At 45.2% G+C, this 20,904-nt stretch overlaps 1 protein-coding gene and 1 long non-coding RNA gene across 9 annotated transcripts in view, besides 2 other annotated features; one reads left to right on the top strand and one right to left on the bottom strand.

Moving 5' to 3' along the window:
• Positions 1-3,498: 3,498 nt before the first annotated feature.
• Positions 3,499-5,779, bottom strand: Gm35631. The gene is made up of 2 exons (XR_390400.3): positions 5,727-5,779; positions 3,499-5,046 (listed from the first exon to the last, which is right to left on the bottom strand). It is a non-coding gene; the product is annotated as a predicted gene, 35631 (long non-coding RNA).
• Positions 5,859-5,888: an enhancer, noted in NCBI's record as "m9a fragment". NCBI's record gives its function as "low activity enhancer in mouse ES cells and EBs" and the evidence as "EXISTENCE:reporter gene assay evidence [ECO:0000049][PMID:17784790]".
• Positions 5,871-5,877: a nucleotide motif, noted in NCBI's record as "nucleotide motif; motif 9a". NCBI's record gives the evidence for it as "EXISTENCE:motif similarity evidence [ECO:0000028][PMID:17784790]".
• Positions 6,128-20,904, top strand: part of Esrp1 (epithelial splicing regulatory protein 1) — a 54,851-nt gene continuing 40,074 nt past the window's right edge. For 6 of the 8 annotated variants that reach the window (XR_003954898.1, NM_001347052.1, XM_006537715.1 and 3 more), the window contains exons 1-4: positions 6,133-6,606; positions 7,136-7,264; positions 8,449-8,562; positions 13,506-13,620. Coding sequence is in view for 7 of the 8 variants with exons in the window: in NM_001347052.1 (NP_001333981.1) it covers positions 6,475-6,606; positions 7,136-7,264; positions 8,449-8,562; positions 13,506-13,620 (490 nt within the window). In the remaining variant the exon portion in view is untranslated. Of the gene's footprint in view, positions 6,607-7,135; positions 7,265-8,448; positions 8,563-13,505; positions 13,621-20,904 lie in introns of all 8 variants that reach the window. The other 2 variants (NM_001290383.1, NM_194055.3) reach the window with 1 other exon arrangement.

Raw genomic sequence — 20,904 nt, 5'->3', positions numbered from 1 at the left:
TTTGGGGGTACAGTTTCATTGTTGTTAGTGCATTCACAAACAATCCTAACCATGAGCTCTGAGTACTTTGTGAACACTTTGCTACCCTCCTTTTCTGAAGTATACCAAGGGAGACCCCGTGCTCCTGCAGGCTGGAGCAGTACAGGTGGATCTGAGCTGGTTGCAGAAATCAGGACAGCTTTTGACTTCTGTCTACAGAGCATGCCTGGACACAAATGGCTGTCTCAAATACGTGGTCGTAGTGGGAGGTCAGCAAGCTCCTGCTTCTCCAAAGACAGGGCTAGTAAATAACACAGAGCACTAATGGGCATTGCCAGAGAGCAAAGCTTGGTCATAATGGGGTTTTCTGTTGTTAAACACTCAAGTTCTTCATTCAACCATCCCTTCATTTCAAAGCACAGTTAAAAACTTCAGTCCCTAGTTGCTGGACTGCTGTCCCCATTGTTCCTTGACATGCAGTCTTCTTGGCTCCTCCCCCTTTCTGGTGGGTGTCTGACGGTTTTGTTTTTGTTTTTATTTTTCGAGACAGGGTTTCTCTGTATAGCCCTGGCTGTCCTGGAACTCAGAAATCCGCCTGCCCCTGGCTTGTTCTAAGGCTTGTTCTTGTCAAGGAGTGGTGTCTCCATCTTTTCTGGTGTGTCTTCCTCCCAAGTACTAACTCCTCCAACTCCTGACAACAGGCTAGCAAGTGAGTTCAGCACATGTTCTCCACTTGACACCTATGCATTTGTATACACTGATCTATTTCACTTTTGATGTCTTGCATAGGTAACAACCAGGTGTGGGCATATGAGAACCCTAAGGAAGGTATAGACACTGCAAATGAAGTTGGAATCATTAATGTAGCTGTCCTCTAGCTTCCAGGTGTACCACCCACTACAAAAGTGATGGGAGGTTCAAGGATAGCCTCAGGTGCACAGAAAGGCTATCCTAGGCTATAAGACAGGATATTTCTCAAAACAAATAAACCCCCCTAAAATAGCAATAAGTTCAATTACTAGCATCTCACAACTCACTCTAACTCTCTCTCTCTCAAAGGAGATAATGAAGATAGGTAAAGAGCAGGAAATGAAGAGGCCACAGCGGCTCAGTCTAGGAAAGGTCACTTGAAAGGACTGTTACACAGAACAAGGGCAAGAGGCTGGAGAGACACCCCTTAAGAGCACTTAATGTTCTTGCACTGAAACCGAGTTTGGTGCCCAGTATTCACATCAGGCGGCTCAGAACTACCTGTAGCTGCAGCTTCTGGGAACTTTAACACTCTGCCCTCCACACTGAACAAACACATACTCATGCCCCAACCCCAGTTTAGAAAAATCAACCTCTAGCCAACAAAACAAAAACAAAAAAAAAAAACTCTTTTTATTTATTTTAACCTCTTTCTATTTACTAAAGAAAATCTAAAATAATGTATTAATTCAGGCTTGAGACCTGGCTTAGCAGTTAAGAACACTGGCTGCTTTTCCAGCTCCATGGAGTCTCACTACCTATCACACCAGTTCCAGGGATTCCAGGAGATCTAAGGCCTTTTCTGGCCTTAGCAGGTAGCAGGCATGCAAACAGTACACAGCCATGCATGCAGGCAGCTCACCCAAACCCATGATATCATCATAGAAGAAAGGGTGGCACCTTGCTAAATACCTGCAGGGCCACAGCAAAAGGCTAAGGAGACTAAAACAAAAACCTTATGTATCTGAAGTGATTTTTAACCTTATACAAGTGACAGAGAGCAGTACAAAGGATTCTTTCACCTACAACTGGGGCCACAGAGCTCTTACCCAGTGTGTGTGTGAGAGTAAGACCCTGGAATTGATCCTCAGCATTGAAGCAAGGCAAAAAATCCCTCCCCAGTTCCTCAGCACCTTACTGCACTTGTTCCATGTGGACAAGGATTTTGTCTGAATCTTTGAGAGCAATTTTCTGATAATTTTCCTTATCCCTAAAATTTTCATTCATGCTTCCTTAACACAAGGCTGTGCTCCTCCCTAAGCAGTGGGACTTCATTTGTGAAATTAAAGGTGACATAATACTGTATAGTCGACAGATTTCACTGAAGCATGCCTGTGCTTTAAGCTTTTTTTCATCTAATGTTTTGAGACAGGGTCTCTCTCTTATAGCCAGAACCCCCTGATCTTGATCCTCCTGCCCCCCACCCCCCAGTGCAGGGATTATAGTTTGTAGTGACATACCCACTCCTTAAAGACCTTTAAAAGAAAAAAAGAAAAGCAGACCCAGCCTGCTGATTCTTTATAGAACATTTGAAACTTACATTTTCTGTAGACTAGTCATATATGGTAGCATACTCCATTCGTCCTAGCACATGGGAGGAAGGCAGAGGAAAATGGATCTCTGAGTTTGAGGCCATCCTGGTCTGTAAGTCAAGTTCCAGGATAGCTATGGCTATACAGAGAAATTGTGTCTTGAAAAAAAAATTTGTTTTTTTCTGTGACTGTGAGTAGAGTTTCCTTTACAATGATGAATTAACACCTAGGCTTATAAGACAACTGCAAATTTGCATACATATTGTTACAATTCTGTTAGGTCTCAAACCTGGGAAAATCACCGAGGTGCTTAGTAACATCAAAACTGCTGCTCTCATATCAACCGCCTGTGCCTCGTGGTAAATGATTGGACTTCTAAAAAAGATTTAAAAGTTATGGACATTTCGAGGATCTAAGAAAGTGTTCTAAGGTATATATAAATAAGAGTTGTAAAGGTCTGAGGATATAAGGTTTAAGTTGTGAAGGTCTCAAAAAGGTTTTTAAAAGATGTGTAAATCCAAGTTATAAAGTTCTATGAAGTGACTTAAGGTATATAAAGATGAGAAACATTTCAGATTTCTTCCCCTCTCTATGCTATTGTTATGGTAAGACATCAAAAGCTCAGAATTTTAACATTAGTCAAGAGAGTTCTGATAAGCTATTAATCTAGTCCCTGGTTAAGGATCGACTACATCATAGTCACAAGCTCAAAATTTGAAATCTCCTTTGGTTATTTCTAAGTGTAGATTTTAAAATGTTTCTCGTTGTGCTAAAAACATCTCTAGAATTAAAGAACTCATACACTTCAGAGAATCGACCTGGATCTCTTTCTCACAGGTCAAAGGCACTCCAGATAAGCACCGCTGTCAGTCAACAACCTAAGTTTCCCCAGCTGCCTATTCTTGAGGGTGCGATCGCTCCTCTACTTGGGACTCCCCTCCACTACCTACCAGTATCACGGGGCTGACCAACTCCTAGACTTTACCTTCTTTCCCTAGTCTATTTGTCGCAGCAGGTATCAAGTTAACTGCCTACAAATGCTGGCCCCCAGGTGTTACTTTGGAATTTGCATCTTAGACAGCCCCAAAGTAGCTAGCCCTAGGTGGTCCAGCTACATAGATTGCTCCTAAGTGGCTTGTGCTTCCCAAGTCCCTGGAGGGGCGGGAGAACCTGGGCATCCATCCACCAGAGCGGAAACAGCCCGCAGCCTTACTCCGGGGCCTTGGTCAGCATTCCAGCTTTCCTGGGCTGCTGACAAAGCCCCAGTTTCAGCCTAATAACTAAGGGACGACCCCTTTACTGACAACAAAAACCTGGGATGCTAGGTCTTAAACCCTAGCGTAAAACTCAGCATCCCTCAGTCCGTACCAGTTACAAGGTCCTCTTAGTCGGTTTACTCTGCCCCCTACCCTGAACTCTCCAGTACAGGAACTGGGCTGAGTTGCCCTTCTACCAATAACCCAGCTATTTTGGCCCCTTGGCCACTGCACCTGGTTTCCCTCTCTCTATCTTCCTCTTCTCACACGGCGTGGCTCAGCTTCCTCTTCATTCTGGACCCTTCCACATACCTCTAGCTATGGGCTCCCTCATATCGCTAATCTCAATCTTTTTCCAGACTACCTAGTCTGTGTAGCTCTGGTTATCCCGAAACTGGGTTTTTAGACTAGGTTCATAAGATTCCCTAGCCTTTGCCTCTGAGATCACTGGCTAAAAAAATGTTAATCCGTACCTAGAAGCAGTCACGTCCTCCTTTCCTTCCTTTCTTTTTATCATTAAAATTACTGTATTTGTGTATTTGTTGTGGGCAGAGCAAGTGCCAGGCTGTTACAAGCCCTGAGCATCTACCCCAAAACAACAAACAGCAAAACCCTTGTTAAGGTAAATCCAGTTGGACACATTAAACTGAATTAAAAATTGAATTTAAAATCTAAAAATTAAAAAATGTTAGAAACAGATAATCCAGCTTATTAAAATGGGGGATGGAGAGTCTCTGCAAAAGAGGGGCAGCTGTGAGATTCATGTTAGTTTCCTGTTGCGGCATCTCCTAGTAAAAGCGCCGACTTTAAGTCTTCCGTTCTTTAAAACTTGTCGTAGGAACGATGGATCCAAACTCCAAAGTCCTGTCGGAGGTGCTTCAGGTGCGGCTGTGATCACTTTCTCTGCAACCTTCGCTTGCCTGACTTGGGGCCTCCCAGCCCGGTGTGCTGAGCGTGCCGCGGAGTCTCGTGCCTTTGCCAGGTGTTGCCTCTTCGGTAGAGCCGAGCAACCGAGATGGTCACGTCTAGAGAGCCCTGGGGCGACGCGGCTCCGCAGAACCGGCTCCTCCAAGCGGCCTCGCCCACTGCAATGCAATCTGGGTGGTTTTTCCAGATTCCCCGCCCAGTCCCAGCCCCCTCGACTCCAGGGGACAAGGAGGCAGGCTCGGAGACACCGGGGCTAGGGCGGGGCCAGGAGAGGCACCCGGGGACTCGGGAGCTGAGCGCGAGCCAGGCCTCCGCCTGCGATCCCGGACGCGGCTGCCACCTGCACCGCCGGCCCCCGTCTCCGGCCGCACCTCATCCTACCGGGAAACGCGCGCCGCGGGCCTCCGACTCCTCTCCCCACTCCCGGGAGTCAGCTCCCGCTGGGAAAGCGTAGTCTCTAGGTTGTCCTGACAAGGGTCCCCCAGGAGAGTACCAATAGGTTCCTGCGGTTGCAAGGGTGTGGCCGCTTCTTTTCACTGCAAGGATATGCAAGGCCACACACCGGGCGCCAAACGAGTAATATTTCAGACGGAATTCGGCTCCTAAGAATAGACCGGTTTAAAACAGAAAACTCGAGGGAACTCCACCGATGGCACTTTTCTAAAGTGTCAACATAACCTTATATAGCTCTTGGTGGCTTGTGGCAGGGCTGGGGTGGTTGGTGGTGGAGGCGCAGGAGTCTATGGGCATAAGTTGGCCAAGTCACACGCTCCAAGAACAAAAGGCAGGATATTTAACGAAAAGTGCGTTTGGCCTGACTGAAAAATCTCTATGAGGGCTGCGGGGCAGATGTACTTCTTAGCCAAGGCAAGTCACAGTTAACTGTGTCTGCGTCCTAGAGGGTGTTCCGGTCTCGAATTAGCAGCCAGCACGACGAAGATGTAACAATTATAGCAATAGAGAAGGGGCTACAGGTCCTTCCTCCCGAGGTTCCCCAGCTGCTTCGAGGGCTGTGATTGCATCCCAGGACCTGCCTAGCCAGCCAAGCGTCGGGTTCTGCGGCTCGGGGGTGGGGGCGGAGGCTCGCCCCGAGGTGGAGAGAGCGAATGCCAGCCTCCCGCGCCGTGAGGGGCAGGGCCAGCAGGACACCCTCCTCCGGCTGTTTGCACAGAAAGGTGTGCTGGGCTCAGGAGCGGCGTTTGCCGGGTTCCGCAATTACCCGCACCAGCTTCCCGGGCAGCCGTAGACCCGTCCCTCCCACGCGCCGCGCCCTGGGCCTCACCTCTGGCCTTCTTTTACCTTTAGGCACCTTGGTCATTCGCGCGACCCCTCAGCTTCTCCTCCCCCCCCCCCCCCCACACACCCTCGGCCAAGCCAACCCTCCAAATCCCTCAACGCTGCGTCCTCGAGCAGGGACCCTTCTCGTCGTCGTGCCCCCCGCCCCTTGGTCTGGCCTTGGCTACCCTCCTGGTGACAAGTAGCTCTTCCCCGCCTCTCTCTTTCCCTCCCCTTCCCCCAGCCCTTGCTTCCCCATTCATCCAGCCTTTGTCTCCCGCCCTCTCTTCTCCCTCCCCCAGCTCCCCTCCCACCGCTGCCACGTCGTGGTTTGAAGGAGCCAATGGCCGGGCGCCGCCAGGTGTCTCTTACCTGCACCACGTGGGGGAGGGGGGAAAAGGGGCGGGCAGGTAGAGCCACATCCCAAAACAGAAAAGCTTTCAGCCATTGCGCGCGCCTCCCGGGGGTGCAGCCCGGCTCCTGGGTTTTTTCTTAGACGCACCAGCAATTGGATACAAAAAGGGCAGGCCTGCTCTTCCCTCCTTCCACCCCCCTTCCTGCCCAGGGTGTGGAGCGCCGGCCAGGTGTGGGCTTGGGTGGCAGGTTACCGCCTTTTGCCCTGGCGGCCTCGAGGAGGGGGGTGGGCGCTTTCTTTTTCTCTTGGAAGAGGGTTTTAGCACAGGTTTTCTCGTTCTCACTTCCAACCCCACCTCGCCGCCTCCCGGCCCCCCTCCTCCCCCTCCCCACCTATCGTCATGACGGCGTCTCCGGATTACTTGGTGGTGCTTTTTGGGATCACTGCTGGGGCCACCGGAGCCAAGCTGGGTTCGGATGAGAAGGAGCTGATCCTGCTGTTATGGAAAGTCGTGGATTTGGCCAACAAGAAGGTACTTTACTATGTTCTGGTCCAAACGAGGAGTCGGGGCAACAACTTTATTGAAGAAAGTTGGAGAAAGGGTAGTCGGTTTCTTTTCCCTTTCCTTTTTTTTTTTTTTTTCTTTTCTTCACTTTTCTTTAAGTGGTTGCACGCTTATGAAGCGGGGCCCCGAGGCCTAGAGAATCCATAGCAGAATCAAACCTGTTGGCCAACCACCTTGGAGCCGTTTAAATCTTCTGAAACTTGGCTCAGGTAGAAAAAGGCCTCTCGCTGCCGAGCCGCGTTCTCTGAGAGTCGCAGAACGCCTATGCCAGGCTGGTGGTCCCCGGGGCGCTAGGGTCCCCTCCTTGGCCTGGGCGACTTGATCCGGGTAGGGTGGGGGTGGGGCGACCAGATCCCTGGGTTTCTAGGGAGCTTTGATTCTGCTGTTAGGTGCCTGTAGAGCTCGAGCCGTCCAGGAAAAGCCAGGGAGGAGGAAGGATTTCCAAATTGAAAAGGGGGGAAACCGACCCCTTGTTTTCTACCCCTTATTCCCCGAGGTGGGACAGCTGCACGAAGTACTAGTTAGACCGGATCAGTTGGAACTGACAGAGGATTGTAAAGAAGAAACTAAAATAGACGCCGAAAACCTGTCTTCCGCGCCGCAGCTGGACCAAGCCCTCCGACAGGTGACAGTTTTGGCCAGGCCACGCCGCCCACCCCCATCCAGGTGGCCCCCATACTCGACCCGACCCAACCCTGCGGCTCCACGCCCTCGTGGGGCGGCCTCTGCTTGTTTCTGGGGTGGGGTGGCGAGGTTCCCAGCCTTGTGTGTGGGAGTCCGGCCGGGGGGCGGGGGAGGGCTGCGGTGCTTGACTTCCCGGCCCCCAGGGTCTCGAGATTGAGATGGGCTCGAGCTCCTGTTGCCTCCTGAGTAGTTCTTTGGGCAGGAGAATCCGCCGCGCGAGGTTTACCTCACGGGCCGCCAGCGAAGTTGCAGTGCCAGCTCCGAGCTCACCCAGTCTCTCCTGGTATCTGGGTCTGTAGCTCGCCTGGGGTTGGAGGCGCAGTGCTGTAGAGGGGTAGACCCTCAGTCATACCGCGCTAATGCTAGCTATGGCTGTAATTTGGTTTGCACCTGAGTGCCCGCCTGATTTTAGCCAATTTCCAAAAGCTTAGCTTCCTCATTACTTCTTTACTGCCTTGATTGGGATCCCATGGAGTGGTTGCATGTACAAACCTGTGGGGCTGTTTGTTGGGTCATCGTGGAGCTGGCGGGATCCCCGGTTGAAATTGAGGTGACCTAAAAACTGCTCTGGGTGCTGACGGTTGCTAGACTCCGGAATAGGGCGGGTCTCAACACCTGTGCGGCAAATGTGCTCTGCGTTCTCCCAGCCTCCGCCGTAGCACACCAGTTTCCAGTTAAAGGAATTATTTTAGAGTATTTTATTTCTAGAGTATTTTCTAAAGAAAGGTGATAACCAGCCGCCTTACAGAATTCTGCTTATTCATTACCCCGCTTGTTTATCGGATATGGGTTCCTTAAACCTGAAACACTGAAAAAGTAATACTATAATATGATGTAATCTAAAAGCAATCTGTTAAAAGTGACCCGATTAGTCTCATCCTGAATATCGGGGCTGCTGGGAAGTGACTTCAACTCCCGAACAAAAACTGCAGATTGGTTGGAAAGCTCCCTTGCCTGGGTGAAAAGAGGAGGTTCCTGGGGAAGGGTTCTTTGTGGTATTACCCTGGTGTCCTGCGTCCGAGGCTTCAGGAGGGTTTTTCTTTGGTTATCTTCAAGTTGGGCCACTTTGGTGTGCTTGTAAATTCTGCTTTCGTTGCATCCCTCGTGTGTCTCTTGTTCTTGCAGTTTAACCAGTCAGTGAGCAATGAACTGAACATCGGGGTAGGGACTTCCTTCTGTCTCTGTACTGACGGGCAGCTTCACATTAGGCAGATCTTGCATCCCGAGGCTTCCAAGAAGGTAAGAGTGCTGGGTTCTGGAAAAGCAGGTGGATGCGCTCTGAGAAACAAACAAACTAACTCAGTCTGTTCTGGTTTCTGGAAGGACAGGTGTACTTTCATTCAAATTATCCTACTTCTAAAGAAGTCAAAGTAGGGAGTTAGCTGTGTAATAGTGCAGATTTTCCTTTGGAAAAATTAAAATGTTCTGAATCAGAAGGATGGTAACAGTTACACAGTGTCAGTGAGCTTGATGTTGCTGTACTTCAAAGTGAGGAGACTGCAGGTATGTAGCTGAGTGCCGGAGCTTAAGAAGGGTTAACATTGCTATGTCTATTTTACCACATTTCGTGGAGATGTCCCGGATAGGAGTAACTTACAGGTATCCTTTGGTGATTTAAAACATTTTCTTTGTTTCCAGCTCTACATCCTCTATTTTCCAAAGCTAATAAAAATTTGAATTTCTGTCATTTAAAATAGAATTATACTTTATTATACCAAATTGTGATAATTTCCTTAATGTGAAATGGCTTTATCCTTCAAAGAGTAAAAAAAACCTTCTAAACATCTAAATATTTTTAAGACTGCTTAAGGAACAATGACCGACATAAGTAGTAAAATGTTTTAGAACACTTCCCTTGGATTGCAAGTAAATGTTCAAAACCAAATTTTAAAATTCTTATTTACTTGTGTATATGTGTGAATTTTTTGAGATAAGGTCTCATTCTGGAGCCCAGGCTAGCTTCAACTTCATGGCCTTCCTGCCTCATCCCTGTGCTGAGATTACAGGGTGCACCGACACCTGTATTGGTGGGGTCATCATTGCTAACTTCTCTCACGTAGAAAAGAAATTATGCAATTTTTTCAGATCTCTTCTGGGAAGAATATTTCTGAAGGACAATGAAGAGCTTAGACAGCTCACCCAGTGAAGCCAATTTGTGCTAATGTAGTTCTTATTAACAACTCCGATTAGTTGTGTCCTGCACCGCAGTAGGTAGGCACCGAGGCTGAAAAGATAGGCTATGTTCAGGGCACTGTGAAGCTCAGAGTTGGTAGATAGAACAGACAGCATGGGCAGGTTGTCACTCCTGGCTTGTCTGCCTTCATTCTCTAAGGAAAGCTGTAAGTTAGTTAAATATATAATCATTTGAACAGTGTCTGTAGGAGAATCGCCAGGTCCTCCACCTTGAAGGTCGATCATTGCTTTTAAAGGAATCTTAGTAACCAGTTGATGTCATGGGATGGTAACTGGTAACTGTGTCACAGAGTCAGAAGTACAAAGGAGGAGTCTCTACCAACCCCCAAGTCATAAAAGAAGGGCCAAGAATTAATTCCTTTGCAAAAGGGAAATAGTCCCAATTTTTTGAGGTGGCCTTATAGCTCAGGCTAGCTAATATCTAAGATGACCATTTACTCAAAAGCTCCCTGCTTCATTTTTTTCTTTTTCTTTCTTTTTTTAAAAGATTATGTATTTATAATATATGTGTGTGTATATCTATATAACATATATGTGTGCATATATACATACATGTATATATACACATATACACATATATGTGTATATGTGTTATATATAAAAAATGAGGCACACCAGAAAGAGGGCATCAGATCCCATTACAGATGGTTGTGAGCCACCATGTGATTGCTGGGATTTGAACTCAGGACCTCTGGAAGAGCAGCCAGTGCTCTACCATTGAATCGTCTCCCCAGCCCCTGCTTCATTTTGTTTCAGGTGCTGGGTTACTACTGGTTACTCTGTTCCCAGCAGTTTCTTATTTTTTGGAAGGATAGCATTGCATTCCAGAAAATTTATAGAGAAAAATTAAGGTAGCTTCCTGATCCATTTCTATTAAGATAAATTAAATATAAAAAACTAAAAGAAATGGCATAATACAAATTATATATATTCATTTTACACACAAAATGATAAAACATGGGAAAAAACCTCACAAAGTTTTCCCTGACTTTAGCATATTATATATTCTCCAGACTTATGTAGGGAAGCATTGTCTTTGCAAGCAGCATTTTTATACAAACCTGTTTAGTTTGCTGTATAACTTAGTGTGATGTCAATATATTTATAAAAAAATAAATGCTAAGTATTTTACATGGGAATGGTGATTTAAACTAATGTTTTCCTATTGTGTGAATTATTGCTATAGATTATCATGACCATAGGGCATTGTGGGTACTCGTGGTTTATGTAGTTCTTCAGATCTGTTACCATGGTTTGATAATTCTGACTTCAGGTACAGTTTGAGAAAATCATACTGAATAGAATCGGCTAAAGACTATGTTACTGTATGTTTGGCAAACATTCAGAACATGTATTTCCTGACTGGAGAGAGCGCTCAGCAGTTAGGAGCACTTGCTGCTCTTGCAAAGAACCTGGGTTCGGTCTCCAGTGCACCCCCATGGTGGCTGGCTCACAATCATATACTTGATTCTACATAATCTGAAATCTATATAACTCCCGTTGTACCTGCTTACAGTCCCTGGGCACCAAGCCTAACCAAGTTGTACATACAAACATGAAGGAAAAATACATATAAATTTTTTAAAAATTAAAAAACCTACAATTCCTTTTTTTTTTCAACAGTAAATTGAATTTTCAAGTTAATGAACACAAACTATTTTGAAAAAAATTTTAAACATCTAGGGCTAGAAATGGCTCAGCAGGTAAAGATGTTTGCGTGCAAGCTAGATGGACTTCAGTCTCGAGACCCACATGGTAGTAGGGAAGACACTGACTTTCCCCTATGACCTCCACATTCATTCAGTGGCATGTGTGTGCTCCACCCACTAAGTATGTAAGAAAGGGGGTGGGGAACCTAAATTCGGTCGTGTCAAAAATTATTTTTAGCCAAGAATGGTGATGTTTGTCTGTAATACCAGTACGTAGGAAGCTGAGCCAGAATATAAGTTCAGAGCCAGTCTGGGGTCATATTCTATAGTATTTCAAGCAGAAACAGAAGCCAGGAATTACTTTTGGGGCTGAGGATTTACCTAGATAATAGATAATAGAGTATTTGATATCCTGGGTTCAACTCCCAGCCTGCATAAAGCTAGGTGTGGGGGCACATTCAAGGGAAGTGCCCTCGGATGAGAATCAGAAGTGTGGTGGCACATAACTTTAGTTCCAGCACTTAGGGGGCAGAGGAAGGGAGATCTCTGAGTTTGAGGCCAGCTTGCTCATGGGGCTATCTCAAAAAACCTTAAAAAAGTCCAAGGCTTGTTCAGCCTGTGTACAAGGAAACAGTGTAAGGAAAAAATACAAAACATTAACAAAAAAACCCAAACCAGTTTTTTTGCACAGTGATCTTTACCAGCCAGACGTGGTGCTCAGAGCTGAGAATGCGAACTACTTCTCTTTGCTTTGACTTAAAGCTCCTTTTCTTCGTGGTCTCTTCAGGAGCTGAACACCTAGAGCCTGCACATGCTTGCAGGCTGTCTGCCACTGACTTACATTCTTTAGCGTGACTGTTTTGAGACAGTCTCTGTGTGTAACTACGGCTGGCTGTGGGCTCCCAGCTCTCTAGTCTCTGCCTGCAGAGTTGTGTGCAGTCTCCCTCTCTAGTCTCTGCCTGCAGAGCTCTGTGCAGTCTCTCCCTTATGTGGTTGTTGGGATGCCTTCTTGTTTTATAACTGTCTCTGTCTGTCGCTAGTGTGCCACATTGTGCCTGTTGAGATCAGGGGACAGCTGTGGGGTCCATTTTCTCCTTCTGCTGTTATGTGGCTTCCAGGGATCAAACTCAAGCCACAGACTGAAGCAGTGAGTGCTCTACCCACTGAGCTACCTTACCAGCCTGTGGGATGTTTTGGGTTTTTTTTTTTTGTTTTTGTTTTTCTTTTTAAGATTTATATCTCTATTTTTTAAATATGTATTGGTGTTTTGCCCGTGTGGATTATGTGTGCCATGTGTATGCATGCCTGTGAGAGCAGAGGTAGGTATCAGACTCCCTGGGCCTGAAGTTACAGGTGATCATGAGCTATCGTGTGGATGCTTGGAACTGAACAAGTGCTTTTAAACACTGAGTTCTTTCTCTAACCTTTGATTCTTATTTTTAAAAGCAACGTGAATTTTCAGGTATAGCCAGAATAATGAGCAAAAACCAATATGGAACTATAATTTGGCACTAATTAAACTAATTTTTCCAAAAAAAAAAAAATAGGTACTACTACTGTTTTCTAATTTTATTATCAAATATACATATTACTGGGATTCAACATTAGTTAGAACTACAAAATCTTACCATTTAATCTTAGTCTAGCCGGGCGTGGTGGCACACTCCTTTAATCCCACTCAGGAGGCAGAGGCAGGCGGATTTCTGAGTTCGAGGCTAGCCTGGTCTACCAAGTGAGTTCCAGGACAGCCAGGGCTACACAGAGAAACCCTGTCTCGAAAAAACCAACATAAATAAATAAATAAATAATCTTAGTCTAAGTTTATCTCTGTAAAAACAGATACCTGAAAACACAGAATGTCTAAAATGATTATGGCCGGGAAAGGTGACAAAATGACTAAGAGCTTTCGGGGAGGGTTTGAGTCGGGGGAGGGGAAGGGCTCAGCAGTCAGCAGAGGGTGCAGATGGGTTCCCTACTCTGACGTCTGATAACCCACAGTTTCTGCAGCTCGTGATCCAGAGGCTTTTGTGAGAACCCACACACACCTGGTACAACTGCAGACAAATAGAAACACGCACAGAAAACAAGAAATGGCTTAATCGGAAGGCACAGTGACCATGTTACTCTTTCTGTTAAAATGAGATGGCTTTTGTAAAACTGCTCTAGGATTTAATGCAATATGGTGGCCAAGGATTAAAAATAAAGCCAGGCCACATTGAGTTTAATATTTCTAACAACTGTGGTAACATGTTAACTATATTCTACCCTAAGGTTCCTGGTTACTAGAGAAATACGGACCAGACTCGCCTAGTTAACCACCTCTACCTTGTCCTCCCTCAGAATGTGTTACTGCCTGAGTGCTTCTATTCCTTTTTCGATCTTCGGAAAGAGTTCAAGAAGTGCTGCCCGGGCTCTCCCGATATCGACAAGCTGGATGTCGCAGCGATGACAGAAAGTATCCTTTCAGGTCACCTAAGAGTGCTTCCTGTCCCAGCCTTGCACTTTGCTTTCCTTCCTGTTTGTTTTTTAGGTTTTGGAGACAGAACTTGGTCTGGCCTGGAACTCAGGTAGTGGAAGGAGGCTACCTTCAGACTTACAGGTATCCCCCTGCCTCAGGCCTACACAGTGCTAGAATTAAATGTGTTAGCCACAGGACCTGGCTCAAGAAAAATGCCTTGAAGTGTCAGTGTGTGGGTCAGAGTGTTCCTGCCAAGTGTGACGGCATGCTGTGTGAGGAAGAAGTGACAATACTGCAGAGTAGTCATTGACCAGCTGGCCTTGAGCAGGTACCTGAGCGCACGGGTTTATGTATGTGAGGTGTTTCTGTTCTGATGCTAAGTATTCACGTATATCTTGTCTGTGTGTGAAGAAAGATGCACACATATATTTGGTAGGTTAGATAAAATATGAAGAGTCCACTTGTCTACAGACCCCAAAGGAACTCGTGCCTGATTGTTGTGGTCTTGGGGTCTATTTTTGGTTCTTTACATCAGGTAGGATTTTTGTTTTGAAGAACTGGGTGCTTCCCCCCGAGACAGGGTTTCTCTGTGTAGCCCAGGCTGTCCTGGAACTCACTCTGTAGACCAGGCTGGCCTCAAACTCAGAAATTCGCCTGGCTCTGCCTCCGCCTTCCAAGTGCTGGGATCAAAGGCTTGCGCCACCACGCCCGGCTCTGGGATCTCTCTTAAACCTTACTTTTTAAGTATATTCCAACCTGATCTTGTGAATATGGCAAGATATTTGGGGGCATGGTAAAACAGGGACTGCCAGACATAGTGGTGACTGTCTCGAAAAATTGGGAGAGGAGAACCTGTTGTTTTGAACATATTTGCTTACAAAAGATAATATTTTTAGTTTATTTTTACTGTTTAATTTTTTCAAGACAAGGTCTCACTGTATAGTTTTGGTTGTCCTGGCTAGAACTCAGTATGTAGATCAAGCTGGCCTCAATCTCATAGATCCACCTGACTCTGCCTCCCAAGTGCTGAGATTGAAGGAGTGTGCCACTTGCTAGGAAAATAGTATATTGGATGCTTCATATATTGTTAAATTGTCTTAATGCTTATAGGAGTCTTGTACCATGAAGGACCTATTGTCTTATATCTATGAAATGTCTTTAATGTACTAGTAAATAGCCATGTATTAGTATATCAGAAGGGAAGCTGAAAATTGGGTTAGGTTTCTCCTTGAAAGCCACTTTAGGGGGTCATGGGCTGTGGAGTGATGGCTCAGTAGTTAAGAGCTCTTCTGTTCTCAGCATCCAGCATCTATAGGGGTTGGCTCACAACCATCTGTAACACTGGGTTCAGGTGGTATTCTCATCATATTGGTAAAGTGTCTGTTGCTATATGTGTGAGGCCCTCTATGGGAAGGAGGCATTTTTAGTTTTCTCAGATAGTTGACAATGCAGAGAAATCTTTATAATCCCCTGTCCCTTCCTTCGTCGGTTTTCTTGGCCTCTGTAAGGTTGAGGCTGAGGTGAGGTGAGGTGAGGGTTGAGGTACTTGAGTTGCTTCCTTGCTCTGTGCTGTGCTTCCCAGCATGCTTTAGTAGCTGACTTCTGGGGAGGGAGATTCGCCAGCACTTTTGCCTGCTGTTCCCGCTAACTCTACTTATGTAATCGTATGTTGGCGGCTCTTTTTCAAGTGCATGATGATAAAAATCAGAAATATTTGTCTCTAGTGAATGGATAAATTGTGACTGAATCAGGATGAACCTCCTCCAACATTAATTCTTGAAATTGGAAGTAGAACTCATGGTTGTTTAGCAATGCATCTGATTGAAAGCAGAGCTGGAGGCAGAGGTACCAGGGGATCCTTAGTGGACTGTAGCAAGTTTCAGGCTGGTCGGGGCTGATGGAACCCCTGCCTTTAAACAACAAACAAAAATGGACTCTTAACTTTAAATGTTTTAATGTTTTTCCCCCCTTTACTATTTTAGAAATGCTATTGACCCTTCTTAGCACAGGCTTTTACCTTTCATTCCTGCTGAAATAATCTTTCTATTCAGAAAATTGATATTTCCGTGACCAGACTGCCGAACCTACCTTAGAGGTCAAAGGAAAGGTACAGACTCTGAGTATCGGCTCTGTCCATCTGTCTGAGCGTGTGTGAGCTGAAGAGCTGTGCTCTTTTAAACCACTTGTTAGTTCCTTGTTAATTTTTGGAAAGATGAAGGTAGTCTAAATACACTTGATGGTTTCCTCAGAGGACAGAGAGTGTGAGCTTGTCTGCCCACTAGTAACAGAGTGTCCAGGTTGACACACTTATTTCTAACTGTTCACATAGTTGCATTATTCTTAAATCTTACTAGTTTTTCGAGAGTTTCATGTAGTCCAAGCTGACCTAGAACTTGCTGTGTCAGCAAGGGTGATCTCCTGCCCCTCCCACCCCCACTTGTAAGTGCCAGCATTTTAGGTGTGCACCTCCCTGCCCAGCCTGGTTTTTGTTTTTCTGTTTTGTTTTTGTTTGGTTTTTTGCAAGTATAGAAGAGATGTAGATTTGTTTGGAACACCAATGGCTGTGGTACTGTGTTAGGAGTATTTTTTCATTTTATATTTAATTAAAATGTAATTCCAGTACTGTTTTTGTTTTGTTTTGAAATGAGGACTTGCTCTGTGGTATATAGGCTTGCTGGGAATTTGGCTATCCTGCTTCCCCACCGGTTCCCTTTAGGTGTTAAGGTTATGTGCACCAGCTGGGCGTGGTGGCTCACGCCTTTAATCCCAGCACTCGTGAGGCAGATGCAGGCGGATTTCTGAGTTCGAGGCCAGCCTGGTCTACAAAGTGAGTTCCAGGACAGCCAGGACTATACAGAGAAACCCTGTCTTGAAAAAAACCAAAAAAAAAAAAAAAAAAAAAAAAAAAACCAGGTTATATGCACGAGCCATCACACCCAGTCACAGATCTTTTTTTAAAGAGTAATTTTAGATCAGAGCAAATTGAGCAGAAAGTCCTGATTTTCCATGAGATCCCCACGCCTGCCTTAGTGTTGGCTTTGCTGTATTACCCTCAGTTTACATTAGAGGCCATTCCCGGGGCTGGGCATTTGCACATGTACGATGATGTGCCCCCAGTCGCACCCACTCCCCCGGGGGGGTGGGGCTCATCAGAAAACACAGTAGTGAAGTATAGAATGATTTCCTGCCTCTGTGCTTCTGACTCTCCCAGGAAGTCTTGTAATCAGGTGGTCAGAATGAAATAGCAATAGTCTCTTCAGATTGGCTTTTAAAACCCAATTATAAATGTCTAAGGTGGTTGGATTTATTTTCATGGCTTAAAAGTTCAGCTTTTTTCCCCTCCATCCCTTCCTCCCTTGGTTTTGTTTTTGTTTTTCGAGACAGGGTTTCTCTGTGTAGCCCTGGTTGTCTTGGAACTCTGTAGACCAGGCTGGCCTTTAGCTTACAGAGGTCCTTCTGCCTCCCAAGTGTGGAACTAATGGTGCCACCATTATGGACTACCGCCTGGCTGTCCATCTCCTTTTGGTGTTGCACAGTATTATCTGGATAGACCACAGGTCATTTACTCTCCTACTGAAAACTTGGTTGTACCCACTTGTGACAGTTATGAATAAAGTTGCTCTAAGTACCATTGTACATGATTGTGGGGAGACAAATTCTTTAGTTCATTTGGGCTAAGTACTGAGAACTGTGGCTTCTATAGTCCAGCTGTAATTGCTTTGTCTTCATGCAATTTTATGTGTGACAGGATTTCCTTCTTTTTCTTTTTCTTTTTTTGATTTTGGTAGAGAAAGCGACTTTGTAGAACTTTTGAGTGTGTGGTTTTTCAAGGTACTTATGGAAGATGGAAAAAATGAGAATTCTAGCATTTTCTGTGCAAATCTTTTGTCGCCCCTGCCCCTGCCCCAGTCCCAGTGTTGGCGTTTTATGGTGGAAAAGGAAGCTAAAGGTATTGATGAAGCTTCCTAACTGGGTCTTGAGGGCCTGCCACTCTGTAGAGTGGACCTCAGCTTGCCTGGCTCTGTGCTCCTAAGTGAAAGTTTTGTGGACTCTGCATGCTCCGGACAGGAGAACCGATGGCTGCTTAGGAACTGTGTGAGTGCTGCTCCGATTCAGTGCTTTTCCCACCACCATTTTTCATGTCTGCTCTGAAACTATTTCTAGTCTCGGTTTAGGCTTCTAGAGTAATTCCAGCTGCAGGTGTGCTAGCCGTGTGTGAGTTACACAATGCTGGAAAGGCCTTATCTGTCAGGTGAACTGTACATTGCAAGGCATGCTATCAGGCGACCTGGGGAGAGGATGATGGGGGTGGAGCTTGTCTGGTTTTGTTTTCCTTTGTTTTTTAAAAGGAAATTATATCAGATTCCTTGAAGAAATAATTTTCTATTGACATTTTGCTTACAGAGCTATTTGTATAAGTGATTTTTATTCATTTGCTAAAATAAAATAGCTGCTTTTTTTAAATCCCTGAAATTGAATTATTTCCTTCCAACTTCTAAAACTTTTTTGTTTTGTTTTGTTTTGCTTTTTTTGTTGTTGTTTTTGACAAATGTTGTTTAAGACATCTTTTAAGACACATATGTCTGTATCCCTGGCTGTCCTGGAACTTGATAAGTAGAGCACACTGGCCTTAAACTCACAGAGATCCAGCTGTCTCTGCTCCACAGTGCGGGGATTGAAGGTCCGTGCATCTTGTTACTCATGAACTAATTATTCTCATTAGTGAAGATGGGCAGCAATACATATTTACTTTTATTGTCAAACCTTTATTAAAGGACTTACTTTTGATAGAGTCTAATGTAACGAGCATGTGAAAGAAAGGACACTTAGGGCCAGGGTAAGACTTGGTGATAGAGTATGCAAGACTCTGATTTGAAAGCCCGGCATTCATATCTATACACAAGAAAATATCAAAACTGGGTTACCTGTTGCTTTAGTAGCCTCACAGAAGCCTGCCGAAAGGACATTGCCCCACTGTGCAACCAGAAAACTGAGGGGTGAGTGCCATCATGCCCAGCCCAACGACATAAAGGTGTTTCATAAGTGAGAGGCTCTGATCTATCAGGTACAGATGTCCTTATTTTGAGAAAGAATTTTCTTTTGTTGAGACAAGGGCTTACTGTACGTTTGGCTAGCGTAGAATATAGAGCAGGCTGACCTAGAACTCACAGGGATCTGCTTGCGTCTGCCTTCCAGTCCATGCACCGCCACATCTGGCAGGTTATGTACTTGTGATCACTTGTTGTCTACTTAAGTATGTTCAGCTTCTCCTGAAGGACCTTCCCTGTTTTTGTACTGTGGTGCTGCTTCGAGCTTATAGCAGGTAAGTCTTTCAGTCTAAGGTGAGAGTAAAATTGTGAGTCTCCACTCAGCACTAGTGTGTGGCCTGCAGGCTGATACTGGTTGGCCCTGTTCTTTGCTGCCTCTTGATGGCTGTGCACGATAGCCTGTTTTTCCCGTAGGTTAGAAACGAAATGCTGTAGCATGGTGCTTAAAACATGAGCTCTAGCCTGGATGGTGGTGATGGGTGCCCTTAATCTCAGCACTTGGGAGGCAGAGGCAGGCAGAGCTCTGAGTTCGAAGTCAGGCAGGGCTACACACAGAAACTCTGAGTCTAAAAGTGAAAACAAAGCATGAAGTCTAAGGTCTAATGTATTAGAGTTAAGCCTTGGCAGTCATCAGCCTCGGTTTCCTTGTGTTAGAGTAGGGAAGACTTGGAAAAAGTAATGTCAGGGAGCGTGTGACCACAGTATCTAGTGCCTGGCTGCTGTGACGGCTTCCTTCTAGGCTATTGGGACTGTCAGAAGAGATAACACAGCTAGCTGCAAACAGCTTTTTTTTTTTTTAAAGATTTATTTATTTATTTTATGTGTGTACACTGTAGCTGTCTTCAGACACCCCAGAAGAGGGCATCAGATTTTTGTTATGGATGGTTGTAAGGTTGCTGGGATTTGAACTCAGGACCTTTGGAAGAGTAGTCAGTGCTCTTAACCGCTGAGCCATCTCACCAGCACCGCAAACAGCTTTAAAATGGACTTCCTTAGTGATTTAAAAATCTGTTGGAACCGTTTTACATGTAAAGTTTGCAACCTGTGTGACACTGGCTAGAGAACTTTGAAAGCTTCAGGTACCTGTTAGTTCAGGTGAATGGCCTTGTTAACGTGTCTTTCTTCTTCTGTAAAATACTCGGTGATTGTGGCACATTTCTGCGTGAGGTTTCATGATTAATTGAACAAGACCATTATAATGACTCAAGCCACTACCCAATTTAAAAGATGGCTGAAAGCGCACTGACTGTTCTTGTAGGCACTAAGTCATATGAAAAGGATTTAAAATGTCCTCAAGTGCACAGTTAAGGCATGCTCTGGTAGACAGCCTTGTTACCTGGAGGGGGAGGAATTATCTTTGGTATCCCATCTGCACAGTGTGAACCAGGTGATCAGACACACTGCCTTGTGGTCTGTAATAAGTTAAGGAACTAGAAATAACTGCTGGCTCCCAGCTAGCACACAGGTAAAGTCTGTATGACTTATTTTAATTCTAGAACTATTATCTTCTTTTGATGTAGCTCAGATGCTTGTCTAGCACCTAGGAAGCCCTGGTTTTAGTAACTGATGTTCATCACCACCACTGTAAACCAGATGTTTATGTGGTGATGCACATACTAATTCCAGCATGAGCAAAGTGGGGGCAGGAAAGTCAGAAGTTCAGGGCCATCCTCACCTCTGTAGTCACATGGGACTATGCGCAGTCACAAGAAAACCTTAGTGAGAATTCTCAGATAATTGTTATTTACCAGGCCCTCTAGCAACACTAGCAAAACTAATTGGATATATAGGTGTGTGTGTGTATTGCATATAAATTATACATCACTTGTATATAAGTTGTAAGTATATTATACGTAATATATACGTATACACACGTGAGATTGAGTGTGGCCTCACGAGTTTGCACTTTCTGCCTTCCATGTAGCTAAGTTTCAGATGTGAGCCGCCACACTTGTTTTGTTGGCTTGTGCCTACCTATATCTTAACTGCTTGTAGGTTGCGTCTGACTCATCTGGTGGGTTTGAAATTCCTTTACTTGGCCCTTCATTATGCTAATACCTCCAGGAAGTTGGATTTGTTACATAGGGATCTTTTTTCCCCTTGAAAAGTATAAATTAAATCAAGCTAAGAATTTGAATACTTTCCCCAGCATATTTCTGGTATAAGAGAGTTGGCTGCTATGACTTGCTTTTTTTTTTTTTTTTTTTGAGACAGGGTTTCCCTTTGTTGCCCT

This window comes from Mus musculus, chromosome 4 (genome assembly GCF_000001635.26).
Source record: "Mus musculus strain C57BL/6J chromosome 4, GRCm38.p6 C57BL/6J".
Lineage (NCBI taxonomy): Eukaryota > Metazoa > Chordata > Mammalia > Rodentia > Muridae > Mus > Mus musculus.
The sequence above is the reverse complement of the archived record's forward strand: the minus strand, read 5'-3'. Positions and strand labels throughout refer to the sequence as shown.